Genomic DNA, 21,331 nt, shown 5'->3' on the forward strand with positions numbered 1-21,331 from the left:
CACAGAAAAAGACATTTTAGACATAAATAGATAGGTCATAAGTGGGTTAATAAATAAATACATGAATAAATATATAAATAAATAAGCGTGTTGCTGAAATATATATATATATATATATATATATATATATATATATATATATATATATATACATCCATATACATCCATATATACATATATATATACACATCCATATATACATCCATATATATATACACATCCATATATACATACATATACATATAGCATTATACAATGCTTCAAAAAAGTAACCTCAATTTTTTAGTGAAATTGCATTCACTGGTCTCTTTGTACGGTCTTGTTTTGAAAAGAAAACCATAAAAACCTGCAAATAAAATATAATAATAAAAATCGAAAAAGAAAACAATAAAAATGCCCCAACAACTCCAAAAGGAAAAACGTACACACATGAAATTTAAAAAAAAAATGGAAAAACGAGGAAACCTTTTTGTCAGTAACAATCCATTTTGAGGGTGTTTAAGTCACGGGCTGCCATTGACGGCGTACGACGTCTAACCCTAGGAGACAATGACTCACCTCGGGTAGCCACGTTGGTCGGAAGATGCCTGGCTGAGGCAGTTGCCACGGCAACCGAGGCTGATGGGGATCCGTGTGCTGCATATTCCTGTTTTTTTTTTTTTTACATCCTCTGGATTTATTTTACTAATTGGAAGATAGACAAAAAAAGAACCACAGCGCAGCATTGTCCTTTTTTATCCTTTTCCATTGACTTTACACATTTTGATATTTTAGTTAGTCCCAAATCATACGGTAGGGGGCGTTCTACAACAAAACGTACCAAATGAGCTACACTTAGAACAAGGACAACAACGTCTTGCTCACAAACGCAAAAACGCTATTCAAACTTATTTTTGTACATCATTTTATAATAGAGCGCAAAGTGGAGGTTTTTTGCCCTCTTTTAAATGTGACCTTTGAATTTTGGGACATTATAACTGGATAGTTTGACTAAATTAAAAAAAGGGAGGGGCGACTATTTGACTCTTCACACAATTCAATCAGAAACATTGAGCATAGTTGAACATTGTTGACTGTTGTTTTTAACCTTTGATTTGGTAAAAAGAGAACATCATTAAAAAATATAATATAAAAATCATTTAAAACTAAATCATCTTTTTAAAAATAAATGTATTAGTCAGAAGAGCAAGAAAAAAAGTCACTTCTTTGGATAGTCAAGATAGGTTTCACAGAACACACAAAGTATTAAAGAAGAAAACGAAAGTCAAATCCATATTTGATGGAAAATGTTGTGAATGAAGAGACATCACACACACACACACACCTTTCGTAAAGTATAAAAAGGGTTGGGGGAGGGAAAAGTGGAAGCTAGGCCAGGCAGAGGAAGGAAAAGAGGAGGAGGAGGTGGAGGAGGTGGAGGAGGAGGAAGTCCAAGTCAAGTCAACAAAGAACCAGCAGGAAAAGGAGCTCAACTGCAATCTGAGAGAGAGAGAGAGAGAAAAGGGGGAGGGGGAGGAGGGTCTAGGAGGGAGGGTTTGCCTCCCACCGTCCCCCATTCCTCCCCCTATCTCCCCGACTGGCCCCGTCAAGTTTGACAGCCAGCAAAAAGCGAGTGGACGTCCTGGAAGGACGGACGGACGGAACCTCCTCGTCGCCGAGGAATCCGGACCGGAGCGGACCTCCTCCTCCTGCTACAAGTAAGTGCCTCGGCCGTCCAATCCGTTTCAAGCGGGAAGCCCGGCCCCAGTTGTAAAGCGTCTGGGCCGGAGGAATGACGCCGTTAGTTCTTTGGCCGGTGGTCGCCGTCTTCGGTCTGGTCGGCCTCCCGTCCCGCTTGGGACGGATCGGATGTTCGCTCGTGCTTCTCCCGGGAAGAACAACAATGTTTCTTTTGGAACTTTCCGACCGACCACTAGACGGCGCTAGACTAGACGGCCAATCCCATCGTTGGGTCTGTTTCAATTGCCGCTTGGAACGGATTGGACGCCGTCTACCTAATGAGTCATTCCTTTGGGAGTCCCCTGGCCCGAGGAACAAGAAATTTGACCTCGTCGGTTGCCGTCGATGGTGCTAGATGTCCAATCCGTTCGAAGTGGGAGGGTCGTTTCGTTCGCTGCCGGCTGCCGAGAAGCGCCAGATAAAATCCAGAACGGTCGTTGGGGGGCCGTGAGGTGTGTTTAAGCGGGCGGGCGGGGCGTCGCTGCTCTGTCGGCCCGAGATAACGGAGATCCCGCGGCGTAGGTGTTTGTTTACGTGCCGCCGGCAGGAGCGCGCGTCGCTGCCCTGTCGGCCAAAGATAACGGAGAGTCGGCGGCGCCACGTAGGCCCGGCCGGCTTTTCTTCGCGCTCGCACGCGACGGTTTGACGGCCGCTCAAATTCACCTGATTGCGTAAAACCTATGTTGACGCCGCCAGACGTCCAATCCATTTGGAGTGGGAGGGTTGGCAGCGAAGAAGCTGGCCGTCCGACTCATGACGAACACCTGAACGCCTAGTTCCGATGGTGTTTTTGGAGATGTGTCATCCTCGAGAAAAAGCTGACGTCAATGAAACATTGTCAATGACTTTTGGAATCTTAGCTGCGATTTAGGACCATCACCCTTGAAATAAAAGGAGGATATCAAAAGACATTTGGAAAAATCATCACGCAAAAAGGGGACCAAATAGACTAGATACAGTGGTACCTCGACATACGATCGTAACGGAACAAACTAGTTTAAATTAACTTGGATTAATATATACAGACACACTCAAACATACGTTTAATGTAACTTTACACAAAACTGAATTCTAATTTAGTTTTAATATTTTTTTCCTTTGTTCTGGGCGGGTTAGCGGTTTGCCACGCCTCCACCCTCACGTTTGCTATCGATGGGCTGTTTGCTGTTGTACTATTCCCTTTAAAATATTCCCAAAATGATGCACACAAATGTCCTGACAATAGGATAACGCACGACCACTTGCCAACGACAAGTAGTCTTGAATGAGCGATCGCGGGAGCTAACAGGCTAAGGAAGGAATAAGAGCCAACCCACGTATTGATTGTGGGTAATGAAGTTTTATTGTGAGAAAAGGTGCCATTGGCTATCGGTGTGGTGTGTGCACGAGTATCCTGCATTACCCAGAAAGCCCTCTTTATGCCCACGCATGTGGGTTGTGCGTTTTCTGGTCCATGTGTAGGAGAAACTCGTTTGAAGAAATCATTCAGCGCTCATAGATATCTGTTATACATGAAACAGATGCAGCAAAAAAAATGTTCTCGTGTCTAGGGCGAATTATTCGATCGAAATTTTCATCGTACCACGAGCATGTCGTAGGTAGAGCGGATTGTAGGTGGAGGTACCACTGTACAGGGACAGACCACGAGAGAGTTCCCAAGGAGGACAATGTTCAAATAGGAAGAAACTCCAAATCAACCTGAAAAACATTGGCCATCTTGACTTGATCAAATCTCAGAGTTAAAAACGGATTGATTATAAAGTCGTGTTGACATTCGTAGTGTGTGAGAACAACACTTACTCGTCCGACATCCTGCTTTCGTGTGGCATAGTTGTGGTCCCCGGGGGAGCGTGAGTCATCGCTGACCTTTGAACTCGCGGCATCGCGCAAAGAAGACACGTGTGGATAAATCCTCCAGATGCGTTTCCAGCGCTCTTGTTTTTTTTGGGAGGGTCGCGCTTCGGAGTGCTCGTCCGAGAGGGAAGTTCCCGGCAAGACAACAAAAGGAGGAAACACGTTCGGAGATGACGGCTTTGGCACCATGGAGAAAAAAAGATGCAAAACGCTCGCTTCAAGTGGAAAAAAAGAAGCGCAGACGCGGATTGGCTCTTTGGTCAGTCATCTAAATCCGGCTCTTAAATCGGACCCCTAAATCGGGCTACCAAAGCGGAAAGATCGTGGCGACGGGCCCAACTTTGGGATCCGAGGATCCAACGTCTCAAAAGTCCGAGTTGGGGAAATCCGGCCAATCTCGGCGCTCCAAAACGTAAGAAAGACGAATGGCGTCTCACCGGCGGGAGCCGGATTACCCGAGCGTAACGCCGAGGTCTGAAAGATCTGCAGTCGACCCCGACAAAGTGGCGACTTTGACCGTTAGCGTTTTGCCTTTCAGGATGTCGGTCCAACTGCGATTCCACTCGCCCTCGGACGGAAATCCCATTCAGCGCAGCCGCTCCTTCGCGGGCTTGGGCTCTCTGACGGGACGACGGCGGTGAGTGCCGACCGCCTTAGCCGGGTCGCTCCAATGCGGGCCGCCGCTAAGACCTCCGACCCCGGTCTTCCTTTTGCAGTCCTTCCGCCGCTCGGAACTCGCTGCGTTCCCAAGCCCCGCCCGAGAGAAAATTTCCACGGTCCGCCTCGTCTCCAGGGAGAGCGCTGGGATCCGTTTGGTCCCCGCGGCCGGAGGATGTGGATGGCGTCTTCCAAGCGCTACGCAAAGGCCTCAGGTGGGTTTGTTTGATGGTGGAAAGGGAGCGTTTGGGGTCACAAGTCAGGAGAAGCTTCTGAGGCTGTCCGTCCGTCTGACCAAGAAGACCGGAATTGCAGGACTACCAATCGGGGAGCCATTGTCAAAGGTTTTGAGAGCTGGAGTCTAGCATCCATGCTTCTGGGTCTGTAGGAATGAGAAGGGGGGATTTGGGAGGGTTGATATCAACTAACTCAGGGTCTTACATGTGAGCAAGTCTTTGGTCTTTGGTCTTGGTCACTCGTCTGAAGTTTGTGGCTCTGATCGCATCGCAGAGGTTGTCGCTCAAGGCGTCCAATCTAACTAACGGCCCAGACGCGTTTGCGCAGGGAGCACGTGGAGCGCCACCAGACGGAGATGGACTTTCTGTCCACGCGCCAGACAGAAACCAAAAGGAACTCTCGACTGGTGAGATCGCAATACTAAGTCTAGCACGTTGAGGAAAAACCAGGTCGCGCCCAAATGAATCTGACTTTTGTCTTCTATGCAGGGCTTCCAGTACGACCTGGAGAAGGTGAGAGGAACCCGGCTCCACGTTTGAAAAGAAGGCCAAAATGTCTTTGCTCCCGCAGGAGATCCGAGCCCAGGAAAGATGGATGCGAAAGCTGGAGTTCCAAGTCAGCAAGGTAAAGTCCACGGTCTACGGTCCACGGAAAGCGAGCCGGCCGGGACCGCCCATTCCGCGCAGGTGGACGAGCTGTACGAGAACTACTGCGTCCAGTGGCGCCTCTGCCAGGGAGCCGTCAACATGAAGAGAGCCTTCGCCCTGGCGCCCTCCACGCGCCGATCCCGAGAGAGCCTCCTGGACCTGGGACGCAACCACAGGCTCAGCGTGCAGGTCCTCCGTCCAACAAGGATCCCGAACCTCTCCGAGACAGGGGGGAGCCCTTGGCCCACATCACTCCTTCTCTCTCTCTCTGTAGGACATGTCGGCCATGGAGGGGGAGCTGGAGGTCCTCCTGGGAGAACTTCACGTCAAGATGAAAGGTAGAGCCGCCGGACTTTGGGCGGCTTTGACGACTTTAACGACTTTCCCCGCTCCCAGGTCTCGTAGGCTTCGCCCGGCTGTGTCCTGGAGACCAATACGAGGTGAGCCCCTGTGCGGCAGCTATATCTACTTCCTCCCGATCTCCATCCTGAACGGAGCGCTCCTTGAACCACGCAACCGCCCACCCGACGGCGCCTCCTTCGTTCAGGTGGCCGTGCAGTTGGGTCGCCAACGCTGGAGGATCCGCGGCCGGATCCAAAGCGACGACGTCCAGTCCTGGGACCAGGAGGAGATGCTCTTCCTGCCGCGCATCGGCCGCAACTTTGAGATCAAGGTAACGCCCCCGCCCGCGGCGGCCGGAGTGGTCAACCTCGTACCGTCTTGGCTTTTCAGGTTTCAGAAGCCAAGGGTCTGGGCTGGCAGCTGGTGGGCACGGTGACTTGCGCCAGCGCCCCCTTCTTCGTGGCCACTCCCCAACTCATGGTGGTGGACATCACCCGACTGGGGACCATCAAGCTCCAGCTGGAGGTCACCTGGAGGTAAGACGCCACGCACCATCCCAATTCCATTCCATTCAAAGCCAATACCCCGCCCCGTCCTTTGCGCGTAGTCCTTTGGACAGCGGCGACAAGACGGGACTTTTGTCCGGCGCCAGACCACCGGGGTGGAGCCGGAAAACCTCGGTGCAAAGTTGGACCGCGCCCAGTACGCCGTCCTTCTCGGAGAAGTACTTCCAGGTCAGCCCTTTCCTCCTTGCTTTGGGAAGACGTTCCGGCGGACCGTTTACTGTCTTTTTTTGCAGTCTATGATGAGGGAGCTGCGGGAAGGAGGAGGCGGAGCTTCGGTGCCGCTTCGGGTGTCGGGCAGAGGGCGGGACAGGGGAGTGTCCTTAATGAGCTACCTGTCGTACTCGTCCATCGCCTCCAGTCAATCGAGGGCCAGGACGCCGCCCAGGTCCGTCCGACGTCCATTGGCTCCGTGCTATCGAAGTTTCAGTCCGGAATCCCGCCATCCCTGTTTTTGTCCTTAAGCCGTCCATTTTTCCACCCGTTTGTCCGTGTCTAGCGTCGGCAGCAGCGTGGCGGGCAGCCGCACCCACCTTTCTCTCGGAGAGGACGACGAGGAACCGGTAACCATGAGGAGGAGGAGAGGGAGGCGGCTGGGGGAGGAGCCGGAAACGGCGGCGTGGGGAGAACTCTTTTCCGATCCTTCTTCACTTGTGGATGCTCGCAGGTGACAAACTCCAGCACATCCCCTGGCGAAGAGGGGCTAATCCTGATTTTTAACTTTAGGTCCAGCACCCCTGACATCCTCAAAGACAACCCAGTAGGAGGTCCGGCGGAGGAACAAGTGTCAGCTGACGGCCAGAGACTCAAAGTTTGTCAAGCGCCTTTTTTGTCCGTCGGTTATCTGGGAGCGTAAAGTGACTTCCGGCCGTTTTGGGTGACAGGACGCCGGCCCAGGGTCCCCCGGCCCGGAGTCCCCCGGCCAAGGATCCCCCATCCCACAGTCCCCCAGCTCAGAGTCCCCCATTCCAGGATCTCCCATCCCAGAGTCCCCCGGCCCAGAGTCCCTCGGCTCAGGATCCCCCATCCCGGAGTCCCCCGGCTCAGAGTCCCCCGGCACAGGGCCCCCCGGCCCAGGATCCCTCATCCCAGAGACCCCCGGCTCAGAGTCCCCACCCCCGTACGCCCGAGCGGGGCCCGGGAGCAGCGAGCGGCGAGCGCAGGCCCTGCGACTGGGGGCCCTGCTGGCCGAGCTGGAGAGAAACTTGAGGAAGCAGAGCGGGGGCCAGGGCCCAAGTCCGGGCCCGCTGAGCCTCCTGGAGCAGCGGCTCCAACATCTCGGCACCATACTGAGGGTAAGGCACTCCAACCGCCGCGTAATTGGGCCGATGGGGCCCCAAAATGACGCTGTGGCTATCGAGGACCATAAGGAATGAAGGCCCTGCCGATGTAGTACTCTGTTGGGTGTAGTTTTTGCCCCACCCAAGATGGCCACCAGGTAGCAGTGTCCAAAGTGAGCAGGTCTGTTTCGGACTTCCCCAGAACCACCTCTCCCTGATGAGGCGCTCGTCGTCCAATGACACCTTGGCCGTGGAGGAAGTCCTGTGCAGCTTCGACTTCCTGTCCCACGATGACAACACTTCCTGTTTGGGAGAGTGAGTCGCCGGGGAGAACGGGACATTTCCCACCGGATGGAAGGAACCAAAACAGTTCTGTCCCGGACAGAACTTCCGCAACCTCTCTGAGGAACGGCGACCGATCGGCGGAGGAGACGCCGCCGGTCGTCCCGCTGACTTGTGGGAACTGGGGGCTGGACCGGGCCCTGGAGGCGCATCTGGACTCGTGTTGCATCCTACTGGAGGTACTTATAGGTTTTAGTTAGGTGAGCTATTTTCCTCGAATACGGGCTGACCCACGTTCTGCAACGTTGTCCGCAGATGCTGCCGAGGGTCGACTTCGCTTTAACGCGCGCCGATCTCCTGGAGGACGTCGGTCAACAGGCTGACGTCCTGAACACCATCGGTCGGCTCCTGCTCGAGGACGGGGACGAGGACGTCTCGGCCGAAAAGCGTCAGTGTGACAAAGCCGATCCCTCCGTCCGGTTCCGTCGGGTGCTTCTCGGGGCACGTTCAAGTCCCGGCACGTCCGCCTGTGGTTTTCAGTCCTCCCCGAGGATCAGAGGACGCCGGAGGTCTTGGCCTTCTGGGCCGACTGCGCCGGCGACACCACTTCCTCTCCGTTCTGCTGCCACTCGGACGACTTTGTTGCCGCGCTCGAGCGGCGTTACGCGCACAGAATCAAAGCCAAGCTCAAAGCCAAGCAGCCCGGACTCCCGGAAAAAGGTACCCAAAAAATATTGCTTTTTCTGACCTTGTTTTGCATTTTCCGTGTTTTTAAAGTCATACCGTCTGCAGTGTTCCTGAGGCTTCTGCAGCAGGTGCAGGCGGCCAGCAGGGCGGCGCTGTGGCCCCCTCAGCCTCCGTGCGCCCCCGACCGGGTCAGCATCTTCCAGCTGTCCGTTTACCTCGGACGCTGCCACGTCCCCAGCCCGGGCGACCACGTGGCTCGCCTGGCCAAGGAAGGTGAGTGTCCGCACGCCGCCGCCAACGCTAGCAGAACCTGATCCCGCCGGCGTTTGGCACGGCAGAGCGTTTCTTATCGGCCGTGACGGGCCCCGGGCGCAAAGCGGCGCTGAGCAAGATGACGTCCCGGGCCGCGGGGCGACTGATCCCGCTGGGCTGCACGCTGCGGACGTTGGCGGCGCTGCAGGGGGACGCCGATCTCAAAGTGCGCCGGGCCGCCGCCCGTTGCCTGAAACGGGCGGGGACCTGCGGAGCCTTCCGGGCTAAGGTACGCTAGCACGTGCACCGTGCGTCGTTGGTCCAATCCGTTTGGGATGGGAGGGGCTTCCGGGGGAGTTCCTATTCATATTGGTCGACTCATGAGTGAAGACGGGGACACCTTGAGGCCGATTGCTGGTATTACTAGCCTGTCAATCTCGGCTGCCATCTGTTGGCTAAAGCGTGCATTGCACGAGCGGCTCTATTTACGGCGATTTCAACGATAGAAAGTTCCATTGTGTTTTTGCATGTGTAGGCGCTCGTTTACTACACGGAGAGTTTGCGGAGCACGGACGCGGCCACTCAACGGAACTCGTGCTGGGCGCTCAAATGTTTGGCGGTAAGGGGCTCCGACGTTCTCCAACTCGGGGCCCGTCCATTCGTTGAGAAGTTTGGGATCGAACTGACACTTGCAGGCCGTGGAGAGTTTGGAGCACATGGTGGAACTTCGCAGATCCCCCGACGAAGACGTGCGAAACGCCGCCAAGGAGGCCGTCCTCTCTTTCGGTACGTCAAGATTGCCGGTTGGCCGTCCCGGAATTCCCAGCGTGTTGTTTATTTTTTGATGTATTTGACTTTGTTTTGGTTTTCGCGGGTCAGGCAAAAAAGGTCACGTGGCCTTCCTGAAAATGGAGCAGCTGGACTTGGAGATGCAGGAGGACTTTTTCCAAAACTTGGAGACCGAGGTCACTTTTCTATGAGCAGAACTTGTTCACGTTTTGACGGCCAACCTGAAGGTTTTCGTATCTATTTTTTTCACAAATAAATCTGTCAAATGAGATGTTTTGCTGTGGAGTTTTGGTCCTAAAGGTCACCTGTTGCTAGGCAGACTTTTGGCCAATCAGTCTTCATTAAAAAGAACTAAAAAGGGTATCAATACATTCTTACAATGCACAATTATACATTAAAAATGATGTGTACATCTTAAAATCATCCCGAAAATTGTTTTTAATCTAAACGTCAATTTTGAACTTTGAGCAATTGAGAATGTTAAAAAAATTCCCAATAAGGCCAATAAAACTTTGTCATTTTAAAAACAAGGATATTGAAATATACCAATGGACATTTTTAACCCCTTGACACCGTAATTTATATTCAACAAACGCACACACAAAAACATGGGAGCAAAAACAAAAGCATTTATTTCACCTAAAAACCAAAAGCGACATTGTGAAGCGAGGCGTAGCTTCCCAGAAAGAAAAAAAGAACAAAAAAAGGCCCCGCAGCTTTCCCGTGTGTTGAAAATACTGACAATCACATCAAAGATGTACGTCCATCGAGTCCGGCCGGGCAAAGGGAGCGGTCGCCCGTGCTGATTGTCCGCCGCGTCCAAGATTGGGAATCGACGCGCCAGGGAATGTCCCGCGCCGCCGACCCCGTTTCAAGTCTTTCCGTTGGAGTTCGTGGTGAAGCCAGCATGGCGACGGCGGCGGCGGGGAGTGGGAGGAGGGGCCTCTAGGTGCCCACGATGGCCGGATCGTGGGCGGCGTGGGGCAGGGCGCCGTCCTGCAAGCGACACGCCACTTCACTTTGGAGCACACAAAAGCGCCGTTTTGAGGGCATGGGCGGGGATCATTCGTTCTTTCTTGCTATTTTCTATTGTTTTGCATGCATTACCCACATATGCCGAGCGGTCGGCTAACTGGGGACAACTCGGTAGCACCGCTTTGGTGTGGTTTGGACAATTAATTCACTGCGTTCCAAATTAGATAGACTTTGTGCATATGACACTCAGCACCATTTTCAACCATGAATCATTAGAGTACAAATTGAATGTCATTTTCTACTCCAACTATGATGGCATTTTTTTCTTCAAAATTCAAAAAGCGACATTTCAAACGATGACGCACAAGTTTCTAAACATGTCCTAACAAAGTGAAAATGGTCGTTAGTTGAATTTCCAGCATGAGGAGCTCCTACGTATTTAGTGAAAGCCAATGCTATTTCTTAACAGGTCCAGTTCCATTTGAAAATAGAGGGCGACCGTTCTTTGATAGCAGCTTGGCCATTCTTTTCTTAATTCCGTTCAATTTCTTTGCGTGATGTCAGCGCCGCCGTTCGGACGTGAACCGCCTCCCACGCTCGTGGATATTTTTTGCTTGAGGATCCTTCAAAAGTTCTCAATAGGGTGAAAGTCAGGGGAGCCTGGGGAGCCATGCCATTTAGCTTCTCTCCTAGCTAGCAGCCAATGCCGCAGAGGTATTCCTTGCAGCACGACGCGCCGGCGTAATGTCATGTATGAAAATGAGTTTTGAAACATTTTTTTCCATGCAAAGTACACGTCTTGTTTTTGTACCATGGAAGAAAGTGGTCGGTCAGAAAATGCACATCCTTTTCGAAGGTCATTTTCAGAAGTTCGGAGAGCGGAAAGGGCGTTCTTAGGCGCTTAAAAGTTCTGCTGAAAAAGGGCAAAGCTTTTCAAAGCTCGTCCAAGGCATTCGATCATTTGGCGTTTGAGCGAGAGATCCGTTTTTTCATTCCCGCGTGGCTTGAAAATGGCGCTCCGCTTAATAACGTGGAACGTCCTTCTTCAGAAGTTTGGCCTTTAATGGGGCTCGCCTGGGAAACTAAGAATGGCGGCTGTCTCAGATTGATTTCAGTGATCCAGAGAGCCCTGAGACACAATACCATCCATTAGTTGAAGTGAAAAACAAAAAAATTCAATGCCTCGATCTTTAGGACACTAAAGCACAATTTGCATCAGAATTTGGAACGCAGTGTCTCCACCTCGGCACCGTATTTAGACACATTTTCTTTGGCTTTCTTCATGTTTTGATAAGTAAAAATATCATTTGACAACTCAATTAGAGGATATTTACTGATTTCTTCCCATTTTTCATGTCAAAAAAATTGATGAAAAAATATTCAGCCATGACTTCTTTGCCCTATTAGTTTTTTTATGATAACCAAATACACCAATAAATATGAAAATAGGGATTTCTTCAAAGGGCAACCCAAAAGTGAACTAGTCGCAGTTTTTACTAAAAAATATACTATAAAGCAAGGGTGTCAAAGTGGCGGCCCGGAGGCCAAATCTGGCCCGCCGCATCATTTTGTGTGGCCCGAGAAAGTCAATCATGAGTGCCAACTTTCTGTTTTGGGATCAAATTAAAATGAAGAGTATAAATGTATATTAAATTTCCTGATTTTCCCACTTTTAAATCAATCATTGTCATTTTTTAATCATTTTTTTCTGTGTTTTTAGTTCAAAAATCATTTTGTAAAATCTAAATATATATATTTAAAAAAAAGTTAAAATAAACATTGTTTTAGATCTATAAAAACGGAATATTCAGGGCTTTTAATCAATTTATTTAAAAAAATCTAAATATTATATCTAAAATGGTCCGGCCCACGTGAAATTTCCTGATTTTCCCCCTTTTAAATCAATCATTGTCATTTTTTAATCCATTTTTTCTGTGTTTTTAGTTCCAAAATCATTTAGTAAAATCTAAAAATATATATATAAAAAAAGTTTAAATAAACATCGTTTTAGATCTATAAAAACGGAATATTCAGGGCTTTTAATCCAGTTCTTTTAACCCATTTATTTAAAAAAATCTAAATATTATATCTAAAATTGTCCGGCCCACGTGAAATCGAGTTGACGTTAAAGCGGCCCGCGAACCAATCCGAGTCTGACACCCCTGCTACAAAGGAACAATTTTCAAGCAAACTAAAGGATTCCCAGACATTTTTGGACGGTCCTACCTGGCAGTGATACATGAAGCAGTTCCCCCAGCAACTGTAGCAGATGAGGAAGAGGGCGGCGAGGAAGACCAAGGCACAGATGGTGCACGGCTTCCTCTCCAGCAGGAAGCTGAGCAGGTAGAAGCCCATGAACATGGAGTGGCTGAACCACAGCGCCGGGTTCAGCGGCTTGGGGATCAGCAGCACCGGCAGCAGCCACTGCAGGCAATACATGCTGGGAATCGGCCACGGACTGGGACGGGGACTGGGACGGGGAACGGGCGTCTCGACGGCTCAGCGAGGGATCGACGGGAAGCGCAACGTCGCTGGGCTCAGCTCATCCCTGCGTCAGGAAGAAAAAAAAACATTTGATGCGGTACTGCCCCATTGATGTCTAAATCGACATACATGAAAATGCATTGAGGAATACAAAGGCATGTGACATTCATTTGAAAAATATCAAAAAAATATTCATGTATTTATTTATTAACCCACTTATTACCTATCTATGTCTAAAATGCCTTTCCCATTTCTGCATCCTCACCCCCTTGCTACTGTGACAACGAAATTTCCCGAATACGGGATGAATAAAGTTATCCAATCCAATCCAAAGGTTTCAATGGAAAAATTGACCTTTTTAAGCTAGAAAAATACACACAAGCGTGTTAACATTTTCACACTGGCGCGTTGAGATGCCACTTTCCATGATGTCTGAATATTTTGGACCAATACTGCCTTTTACGTACACATTTGGCTTTACATATATTATTATATATTTCAACAACACGCTTATTTATTTATTTATTTATTCATGTATTTATTTATTAACCCACTTATTACCTATCTATTTATGTCTAAAATGTCTTTTTCTGTGTCTGTATTCTCACCCTCTTGCTACTGTGACAACGAAATTTCCCGAATACGGGATGAATAAAGTTATCCAATACACAAACTAATAACTCATTTTCACTAATAACGATGGCGTACCGACGTCCATGAGGAAATGAGCTAATAAGTTGCCTCCAATGTAACAGCTCCAAGTTTTAAAAGGCGCAAAACATATTCAAAGTCAAGAAACATACGTCAATCAATGGTCGTTGAAGAAATGCGACCCATTTCAAAATGTTTGACTTATTTTGGCCCCTTTTGAAAAGACGCCGTCATCGTTGACGTGGTCCACGTCCGGTTGTAGGAGAGCTAACGTAGCGCGCTGTCGACGTTAGCGGCGTCTAATCCTACTGTCCTAACAAGTCAAATTTTGAATGACGTTTTTAAACGCGATACTTATTAAACAATACCTAATAACAGCGTTTATTTTTATTGTTCTAACAAGGTCACACTATGTTGTGGAGAACGCGAAGGCCAGTGACGCCGACTGACGGCTTTCAGGCGTCTCTTGCGTCGCACCAACGTGTCAAAAACACCGTAAATACGGATAAACAATTGTTTTCTAAACACTCGACGGAAATTCACGCAAACAAACCTGGCGGTCTTCTGTATCATTATGAGAGGAAAGTGTAAAACAAGATGAGACTGCTCCGTTTCACTCCGCTACTGCGTATGTGCTTGCTATAACCAATTAGCAACTCGGCTTAGCATACCCTAGGACCCGGCGGCAAGCTAACAGAGGTGTCCGTGGAGTTGCCTGTAAGAAAAAATATCATTGCGTTATAGAATATCACAACACTTGTCAAAAATATATTTCTATTTGTGAAGGATAAAATAAGAGAAGTACTCTTTATGACCGGGGGTATCCAGTCAGCCACCAAGGACAAGGTTAGGCCGTAGATAGGTATGGATGTGAAAGCGCGTTGTGAGCCAAACGGGACGGCCGTTGTCTCCGGTCGGCCATTTTGTGTCAGTGGCATTCGCAAAACTACGTCATCGTCAATGGGACGTGTCCTTTTAAACAATAGGGTCGACGTCAATAGTTTACCGATACTATGTTTTTGGAAAAAAAATGATAAATCTTTGAACATCTTTTAACAGTTGTTTGTATTCTATTCTATTTTTTTTATCCAACAGGTTTCCTGTTTTTATCTGTACTGACAGTAAGAGGGCATATAACACTGCAATGGATTTGACAATGTTCGCCAAACTTTATTTGATACAAACAATTATACACGAGTGAGCCATGACAAATTCACTGCGCATAACAAAGACAATTTGTCACTTTGACAACTTGGTATCTTCACAGCTTTAGCATCGCTAACAAATGCAATCACTGCAAAGCACTGAGTAGCATGTTGGTAGTATTTCTTTATGTACTCGATTGTTAAGATTTCCATATCAATGAAGCACAATCTCTATTATTCAAATGAGCCCAACGAGCCTGTAAAATTGAGATTTTCAGTCCAGGTTGCCAAGCATAGCAACTTTTAGCATGTGCGCTTTTGAGCATGTGACCTCTGATCAACTTAAGATGCAAGTTTCTTTTTTTTTAAATTCATAATAATAACACAGCTTTGTACATTCTTATCTTGCTGTTAAAATAATCACGTTGTCCTGCATGTTATCAATATTTTTGATATTGCAGCGTTAAAGTGCTTGTTTCTATTTTGTGGTGTTATTCATGCTTGCGATGGACGCCAATCGCAAGCTAACAGCAAATGTGGCTAACATCTAGCTTGGCTAACAAGCCAGGACGATGACGCGATTTGGCGACCTCTCTCAAGACACTCTGTCCTCTTTGTTGTCCTTCTTCATCATCAGAGGTGTGTGTCTTCTTCTTCTTCTTCCTCTTGGACGGCTGCTTGATTGACAAATACCTGGAGAACCGATACACACACACACATTTCGTTTTTGCCTCGGGAGAACATAAGATGTACATGTGATGAGCTCCAGCCAGGTTTCCATCCCACCTGCCAATGAGGGTGGTCATCTGAGCGAACGCCATCGCCTGTGGACACCGATCCGTTGGCGCTAGGCTTCTTCTCCTTCTGCTCTTTCGCTTCTCGGTGGCGTTCGGTTCGAGTCCCGGCGGGCTGGTGGTCGCCGGCCACGTCCAGAGTGGGGTTGTCGTGGCAACCGTTTTCCACAAAGCGTAGCTCTTCCGCGTGGAACTGCAGCCCGCACGGAAAAACTGGCACCAAAGACGGGCGGCCCCAAGTTCCTTCCAAGAAACTTACGGTGCTTTTGGCGGTCGGCGGGCGCCTCTGCCAGCAGATGTAGACGAAACCCGAGGCGATGATGACCAGACAGATGGATCCGATGACCACCAGAACCACAAACAGTTTGCCGTAGTCGCTGCGCTGGGACGGACTCCGACGGGGCGGGCAGGTCGGGGGCGCGCCGTAGTCTTGGATCCCCACCTGAGCGGGGCGCGGAGGTCGCCGGGGTTAGCGCAAAGACGGAGGACGTGGGAGGTCGGGAGGCCGCGCTGGAGAAATTACCTTCTTTAAAGTGAGACGCATCTCTCCCAACAGGCTCAGAAGGTCCTCGGTGGACATCACACCTGGAAGATGTACGACATGGTGTTAAAGTGGCGGCCCGGGGGCCAAATCTGGCCCGCCGCATCATTTTGTGCGGCCCGAGTAAATCAATCATGAGTGCCAACTTTCTGTTTTAGGATCAAATTCAAATGAAGATTATAGATGAATATTATATTTCCTGATTTGCCCCTTTTAAATCAATCATTGCAATTTTTTATCCATTTTTTTCTTTTGGTGTTTTTAGGTCAAAAAGCATTTTGTAAAATCTAAAAATAAATATATAAAAATATTTTCGGTTTTCCACTTTAATATTGAATCTAATTTTAAAAAAAAATGTTTCCATTTAAAATGAAAAACAAATGATTATTAGATGTTTTCCCTTATATATAGCTTATATATATATATATATATATATATATATATATATATATATATATATATATATATACAGCTGGATTTTGGCTACTTTCAAATGGTTGGCGCATGGGCGGGCATACCGTGCTCCGACGCCACGTGCAACAGCATCTGTCGTTGTTTGTGCATGGGCTTGCTCAGGTACATGAGCCACGATCCCTCGGGGCTGTTGACGCGCCGCGCAAAACGCCGCTCCATCGCCCTTAGCAAGCGCACGCCGCCGTCGCCGCGGAACTCCTCCTGCGTGGGACGTACACACGGCGGGCGAAATGTCGGCGCTTTTTCTGCGGGTGTGCGCCGGGTGTGTCGGTGTGTCGTGTCACCCTCACGCAGTTGAGGTTGTGCGTCATGTTGAGGATGACGTAACCGCGACCGCTCGGCTGCGTCCAGTCCACGCACGCCACCTGCCAAACATGAAAGGGAGAATGTATTGGGAGCTGGCATTTCCCAAGGTTTGCTAATGGTGGCGTACTCGGTTGTTTGGTCGCCCGGAAGGTTATTGATAATTACCATTTAAATCGTTGCTCAAATTCCCTAAATACAAACTGAATTATTATTTAGTCATACTCCAAATTTCCTGTACTATTATTGTTTTTTGTTGGAGAACTTGTTAAGACCCTGAACTGACGTAGTTTCTTAAAGGGACAGCGCATGTACATATAAACTCTTCTACACTCACATGCCGGCTCAGTGAAACTGCTCATGGCCATTGTTCCCTTTTATTCATGCGTAGACCGTGTTGTTTTAACTTGTTTTGTCGCCGGTCTTTTGGTCGCCGGTCTTTTGGTCGCCGGTCTTTTGGTCGGCTGTTGTTTGGGTCCGGGCGACCAAAAGACCGGCGACCAATCGACCGCACACGAATGGTGGCTTCCAGGTGGTGAAACGCTTCTGAATGAACTGAAGCCACAAATCTATTTTCTTTTTTGTACAAAATGCGATCTAAAAAGTTCATTAAAAAGTGTTTGTACATCAAGCAGCCACAACATGACAACCAGTGTGTTTGTTTGCGTTGTTGTGTGTAGATATGCTCCTAAAGTTAACAGTGCTAGAAAAAAAATCTTTTAAAAAAATCATCAAAAAAAAAGAAGAATCACTCATGGAATATGTTAAAAACACAATTACCCATATCGGTCAGAAACCATTTTCCTGCTCAGCTTCTTAAAAGACGCAAATGTGGTGTGATAAGCAGTGACCAATCACGGCTTTGCTTTCTAATTGTATTTTGCATTCTGAAAATCTTGTTTACACTTTTTAACGTGTAATATCGATCCACACGATTCAAATACAGTAATGACATGAAATGGCCAATATATTTCAAGGTGGACCAATTGCCAAAGGGTACGTACGTACCTGTGAGTCTTGAGGGGGCGCCGTCATCCGTTTCCACAGGGTGTCGGACACACCCCTTTGGGTCGAGAGACCGGAGGCGGGCGTGACCCCGGTCTCCGCCACTTCTTCCCGCATGGGCGGAGCTCCGGTGTCTGCTTCCACTTCTTTTTCGGTGGCATTCTGGGTGAAATCTGCGGGAAAGGAGCGGCAAGTCAACAAAACAAGTCCATTTTTGACTTCCAGCTCTCTTACCTTTCACGCCAACGACCCCAAAGTCAGTGCCCGTGCCCGACTCGGGCGCCGACGTCGCCATGCCCGACGTCGTCGGCGCCCGGACGGAAGATGGAAGAGCGCCCAGACCGCTGAAGAGGCCGCTTTCATCCAGCCCAGCCTCCAAAAACTCAAATAAGAAAAATGGATCATTTTTGCTCAAGTGGGTGGCAACCAAAGCCAAAGCAAACTATTTCAAACGGGGCCGCAGGGGGTGCCGGGGTGCAGGTTTTCCTTCCAAGCCATAAAGACCAAAGCTGTCCTGGCTTCGAGTGTCTTTGGCGGATGGGTTGCAAGAAAATCCTGCACCCACGGCGACCCCCCGAGGACCGCTTTGCCCACCCCTGCGCCAAGTGATCACCTGCTGAAGCCCCGCCCCCTGAGGGAGGTCCGACGGTGAGAAGGGAGGAGCGTAGCCTGCCGACGTGTCACATCCGCCGAGAACAAATGATCAGAAATGGTTATAGTACGTGGGTGTTCATGTACACTTGTACTTTATAGTGTGGGAAGAATAACACAAAGGGCAAGTCATCATTAGTATAGGGTTAGGGTTTCAAAAGTTGAAATAGTATCAAATAGAGAGCCTCAAAATTGGATCCCTACATGGTGGCTAATAGCCAGGGCCTTCTCTGCTGGCCTAAGAAATATCTGAATCATATATATTCTATTTTGTCCATCAATACTTATGAAATCATTCCAAATGGTCTGTTAGCTTCCTTTCATTGCTTTCCCCCCTGTTTGCATTGCTTCCAGATGTGTGTTTTCATATTGAAGCATTGAACCAATCACATTTCAGCCATTATTTGTTGCCAGGGTCAGAAATCTGCCTCAAGGCCTTCACAATCACTTCTGCAGGCTCTGCTGCATTAAACAAGCGTCGATAAGACAGTTGCTTTAACCAATCAGATTTCGAGTTGGCAACACCACAATGCCTTGTCGCAGGCGTAGGGATACGTCATCGCTTTCACCAACTATGATTGGCTAGTGATTAGCCAAAGCTACCAAACTGTATTTGGAGCAAGCTGCACAAGCAAATATATTGTTGTGTTGATTTAAAGCCATTTTCAAGATGGACTATGCCAGAAATACGACAGGACAGGCTCGATATTCAGCATTAGCTTCGATGGCGATAGAAAAGAAGGAAGAAAGAAAGGAGGATGGATATTGTGTACAGATAAAAATGATTTTTTGGTGAGTAAAATATGGCTATATTCCTAAATCATATTTCAATTGTGGGCCAAGTTCTGATATCTGAAAAGCTCCAGTGTTTGTATTTAATCATTAAATGCTGCTAGGAAGTGGATTTTACCCCATTTTTGTGCATTGATTTATTGATTATTTTTTGTGTCGCAGCTGTAGCTGCAGTAGAGGTTTTATAGCCTTAAAATAGTTTTTGAGGGTTGGATTGATTCGTTGAAGGCGCTACGACTGGTGGCTATTCACAAGGCCGGTCTGGTCACCTGCCTGATGCCACAAACCTTGCTATTGCTTCATATGGAAAGCAACTATGTGAAGTCCTACATTAAAACAAGTCAAATGACTGGCGACCAGTGATGTCATGTCGAAAGCACAGCCCACACCGACCGATCATAGTGTCCAGGTCCAGCGTGGCGTGGGTCCTTTTCACCACGTGGTGCCTCTGGACCCGCCCCAAGGTACCCGAAGCCTCCTCATCCTCCTCCGGAGAAGGCCCGGGATCCATCTTGGGCTCCTTCTTAAAGGAAACGAGAGGACGTTGAGACAAAGCGGTCAAAGGTGGCCCGACCCGACGACTTCTTCTCACCAGGTCCCAAGATTTGGAGGACGGGAGTGCTAAAGGACAAAAACAAGGCAAAAAGTGTTGCAAAAGTATTAGCTGCTTCAAGTAGCTATTGCGCACAAATTGAACAGTGTTGATGTGTCAAAGTCAAACGGAAATCTGTGTAAAAGCCTAAAACAGCAAAACATCACAGAGCCCATACCTAGTAACACTTTCTTGCATAGATATCAACCAATTACCTGAGGCGTTGCATTGTGAACGTGCAAAAGTTTGTGAAAATATCCAGCCTTTACGCTAATATTGTGTGAAAATGTGACAAAATAAAGTGAAATGTTCTTTTAAGGGCATTGATTGATCTGATTAGAGCAGGGGTGTCAGACTCGGGTTGGTTCGCGGGCCGCTTTAACGTCAATTTGATTTCACGTGGGCCGGACCATTTTAGATATAATATTTAGATTTTTTTTATTTATAAATGTATTAAAATAACTGGATTAAAAGCCCTGAATATTCCGTTATTTTATAGATCAAAACAATGTTTATTTTAGCTTTTTTTATATATTTTTAGATTTTACAAAATGATTTTTGAACTAAAAACACAGAAAAAATAGGTTAAAAATGACAATTATGGATTTAAAAGGGGGAAAATCAGGAAATAAAATATACATCTATACTCTTCATTTTAATTTGATCCTAAAACAGAAAGTCGGCATTCAACGTTTACTTTCCCGGGCCACACAAAATGATGCGGCGGGCCAGATTTGGCCCCCGGGCCACCACTTTGACACAGGTGGATTAGAGGAACACCAAATTGTATTTCTGCGTGAAACCTCAGCCCATTGGGAGGAAAACCCAGTGTTTTGGATTAACGGCAAAATCAGATCAACGCCATTAAATCAGGGACATTTTTTGGAAATGAAACACAAGAAAACTTTGACTGGATTCTGTGAGAAAAACCTCACTCGGGCGCATTTTTATGACGGCGGCGATGCAGCAATTCTGCGCATTCTCTGCCTTAAAGCGGCCAATGAAAAAAGTGCAAAGACTCGTTGCTCTTGCTATCTGTCATCATCAGAACCATCATCATCACCACCATCATCACCATAATCATCATCACCATCATCATCATCACCATCATCATCACCAAAGAACAAGCCGTCAAATTGTCACACATTTCTTCACGAGTCCGCGTGGGCGCGTGCACGACGCCGGACTGCACCGTCCACGCGCACATAGTATGTTTTTATGTGTCGGTGTGAAAACTGACCAATCAGCGTGACGAAAGTGAAGATGAGAAGGCTCGCCGTGTCCGCAGCAGTGAACCTCATCTTTCTTCTTTATTTTTGCCTCCTGTGAACGCACCGCAGCCTTCTTCAGTCGCGCATGCGCCTTGGTGCATCACTCCACCGCGGAACGTGGAGTGGAGTTACGCTAAGCGCCGCTAGAGTACAACGCTACCACGAATATGATCGCTTTAATGAAACAGATACATATAAATATATAAATATAGACTACACTGGACATTTTTTAAACAGCGGCTTCATGGAATAAAATATATTAAATATATTTACTCGTCAATTATTCCTCTATCAGTGCAGAATCAAATTTTAATTAAACAAACATATACATTTTTATACATTTT

At 48.0% G+C, this 21,331-nt stretch overlaps 3 protein-coding genes across 8 annotated transcripts; 1 reads left to right on the top strand and 2 right to left on the bottom strand.

Annotated features, from left to right (window-relative positions):
• Positions 1-1,513: 1,513 nt before the first annotated feature.
• Positions 1,514-9,559, top strand: ripor3 (RIPOR family member 3). 2 transcript variants are annotated; one of them, XM_077601958.1, is made up of 26 exons: positions 1,514-1,697; positions 4,112-4,210; positions 4,290-4,445; positions 4,795-4,873; positions 4,956-4,979; positions 5,038-5,091; positions 5,154-5,303; positions 5,389-5,452; positions 5,511-5,554; positions 5,662-5,787; positions 5,847-5,992; positions 6,064-6,190; positions 6,256-6,407; positions 6,519-6,686; positions 6,746-6,830; positions 6,904-6,966; positions 6,997-7,314; positions 7,502-7,614; positions 7,685-7,820; positions 7,897-8,029; positions 8,122-8,301; positions 8,374-8,541; positions 8,607-8,809; positions 9,056-9,139; positions 9,216-9,306; positions 9,400-9,559. In XM_077601958.1, exons 2-26 carry the CDS (start codon positions 4,113-4,115, stop codon positions 9,498-9,500), a joined length of 3,063 nt encoding a protein of 1,020 aa, XP_077458084.1. In that variant the 5' UTR covers positions 1,514-1,697; position 4,112; the 3' UTR covers positions 9,501-9,559. The 2 variants fall into 2 exon arrangements, with proteins under 2 accessions (XP_077458084.1, XP_077458083.1); XM_077601957.1 differs by having other exon boundaries at positions 6,904-7,314.
• Positions 9,560-9,918: 359 nt separating this feature from the next.
• On the bottom strand, positions 9,919-14,355 carry blcap (bladder cancer associated protein). Of its 4 annotated transcripts, none has more exons than XM_077603866.1 (4): positions 14,225-14,355; positions 13,973-14,134; positions 12,511-12,832; positions 9,919-10,305 (listed from the first exon to the last, which is right to left on the bottom strand). In XM_077603866.1, exons 3-4 carry the CDS (start codon positions 12,721-12,723, stop codon positions 10,255-10,257), a joined length of 264 nt encoding a protein of 87 aa, XP_077459992.1. In that variant the 5' UTR covers positions 12,724-12,832; positions 13,973-14,134; positions 14,225-14,355; the 3' UTR covers positions 9,919-10,254. The 4 variants fall into 4 exon arrangements, with proteins under 4 accessions (XP_077459992.1, XP_077459996.1, XP_077459994.1 ...); XM_077603870.1 differs by having other exon boundaries at positions 9,919-11,413; XM_077603868.1 differs by having other exon boundaries at positions 14,235-14,351.
• Positions 14,356-14,574: 219 nt separating this feature from the next.
• Positions 14,575-21,128, bottom strand: podxl2 (podocalyxin-like 2). Of its 2 annotated transcripts, none has more exons than XM_077603314.1 (12): positions 20,957-21,128; positions 19,717-19,745; positions 19,518-19,647; positions 18,295-18,350; positions 17,916-18,063; positions 17,685-17,854; positions 16,664-16,738; positions 16,418-16,574; positions 15,882-15,943; positions 15,618-15,800; positions 15,351-15,551; positions 14,575-15,257 (listed from the first exon to the last, which is right to left on the bottom strand). In XM_077603314.1, exons 1-12 carry the CDS (start codon positions 21,015-21,017, stop codon positions 15,198-15,200), a joined length of 1,332 nt encoding a protein of 443 aa, XP_077459440.1. In that variant the 5' UTR covers positions 21,018-21,128; the 3' UTR covers positions 14,575-15,197. The 2 variants fall into 2 exon arrangements, with proteins under 2 accessions (XP_077459440.1, XP_077459441.1); XM_077603315.1 differs by having other exon boundaries at positions 19,518-19,644; positions 20,957-21,127.
• Positions 21,129-21,331: the final 203 nt, after the last annotated feature.

Source organism: Stigmatopora argus, chromosome 6 (genome assembly GCF_051989625.1).
Source record: "Stigmatopora argus isolate UIUO_Sarg chromosome 6, RoL_Sarg_1.0, whole genome shotgun sequence".
Taxonomy (NCBI): domain Eukaryota; kingdom Metazoa; phylum Chordata; class Actinopteri; order Syngnathiformes; family Syngnathidae; genus Stigmatopora; species Stigmatopora argus.

Excerpts from the sequence above, each read along its gene's own strand:
- ripor3 (XM_077601957.1), top strand. The coding sequence starts at position 4,113 with ATGTCGGTCCAACTGCGATTCCACTCGCCCTCGGACGGAAATCCCATT. Across the intron at positions 4,211-4,289 it reads TCTCTGACGGGACGACGGCG|TCCTTCCGCCGCTCGGAACT; the intron begins GTGAGTGCCGAC and ends TTCCTTTTGCAG. Across the intron at positions 7,821-7,896 it reads CGTGTTGCATCCTACTGGAG|ATGCTGCCGAGGGTCGACTT; the intron begins GTACTTATAGGT and ends CGTTGTCCGCAG.
- blcap (XM_077603866.1), bottom strand. The coding sequence starts at position 12,723 with ATGTATTGCCTGCAGTGGCTGCTGCCGGTGCTGCTGATCCCCAAGCCG. Across the intron at positions 10,306-12,510 it reads GCTTCATGTATCACTGCCAG|GACGGCGCCCTGCCCCACGC; the intron begins GTAGGACCGTCC and ends TGTCGCTTGCAG.
- podxl2 (XM_077603314.1), bottom strand. The coding sequence starts at position 21,017 with ATGAGGTTCACTGCTGCGGACACGGCGAGCCTTCTCATCTTCACTTTC. Across the intron at positions 18,351-19,517 it reads GGACCTGGACACTATGATCG|GCTACGCTCCTCCCTTCTCA; the intron begins GTCGGTGTGGGC and ends ACACGTCGGCAG. Across the intron at positions 18,064-18,294 it reads AGGGGGCGGGGCTTCAGCAG|TTTTTGGAGGCTGGGCTGGA; the intron begins GTGATCACTTGG and ends TTCTTATTTGAG.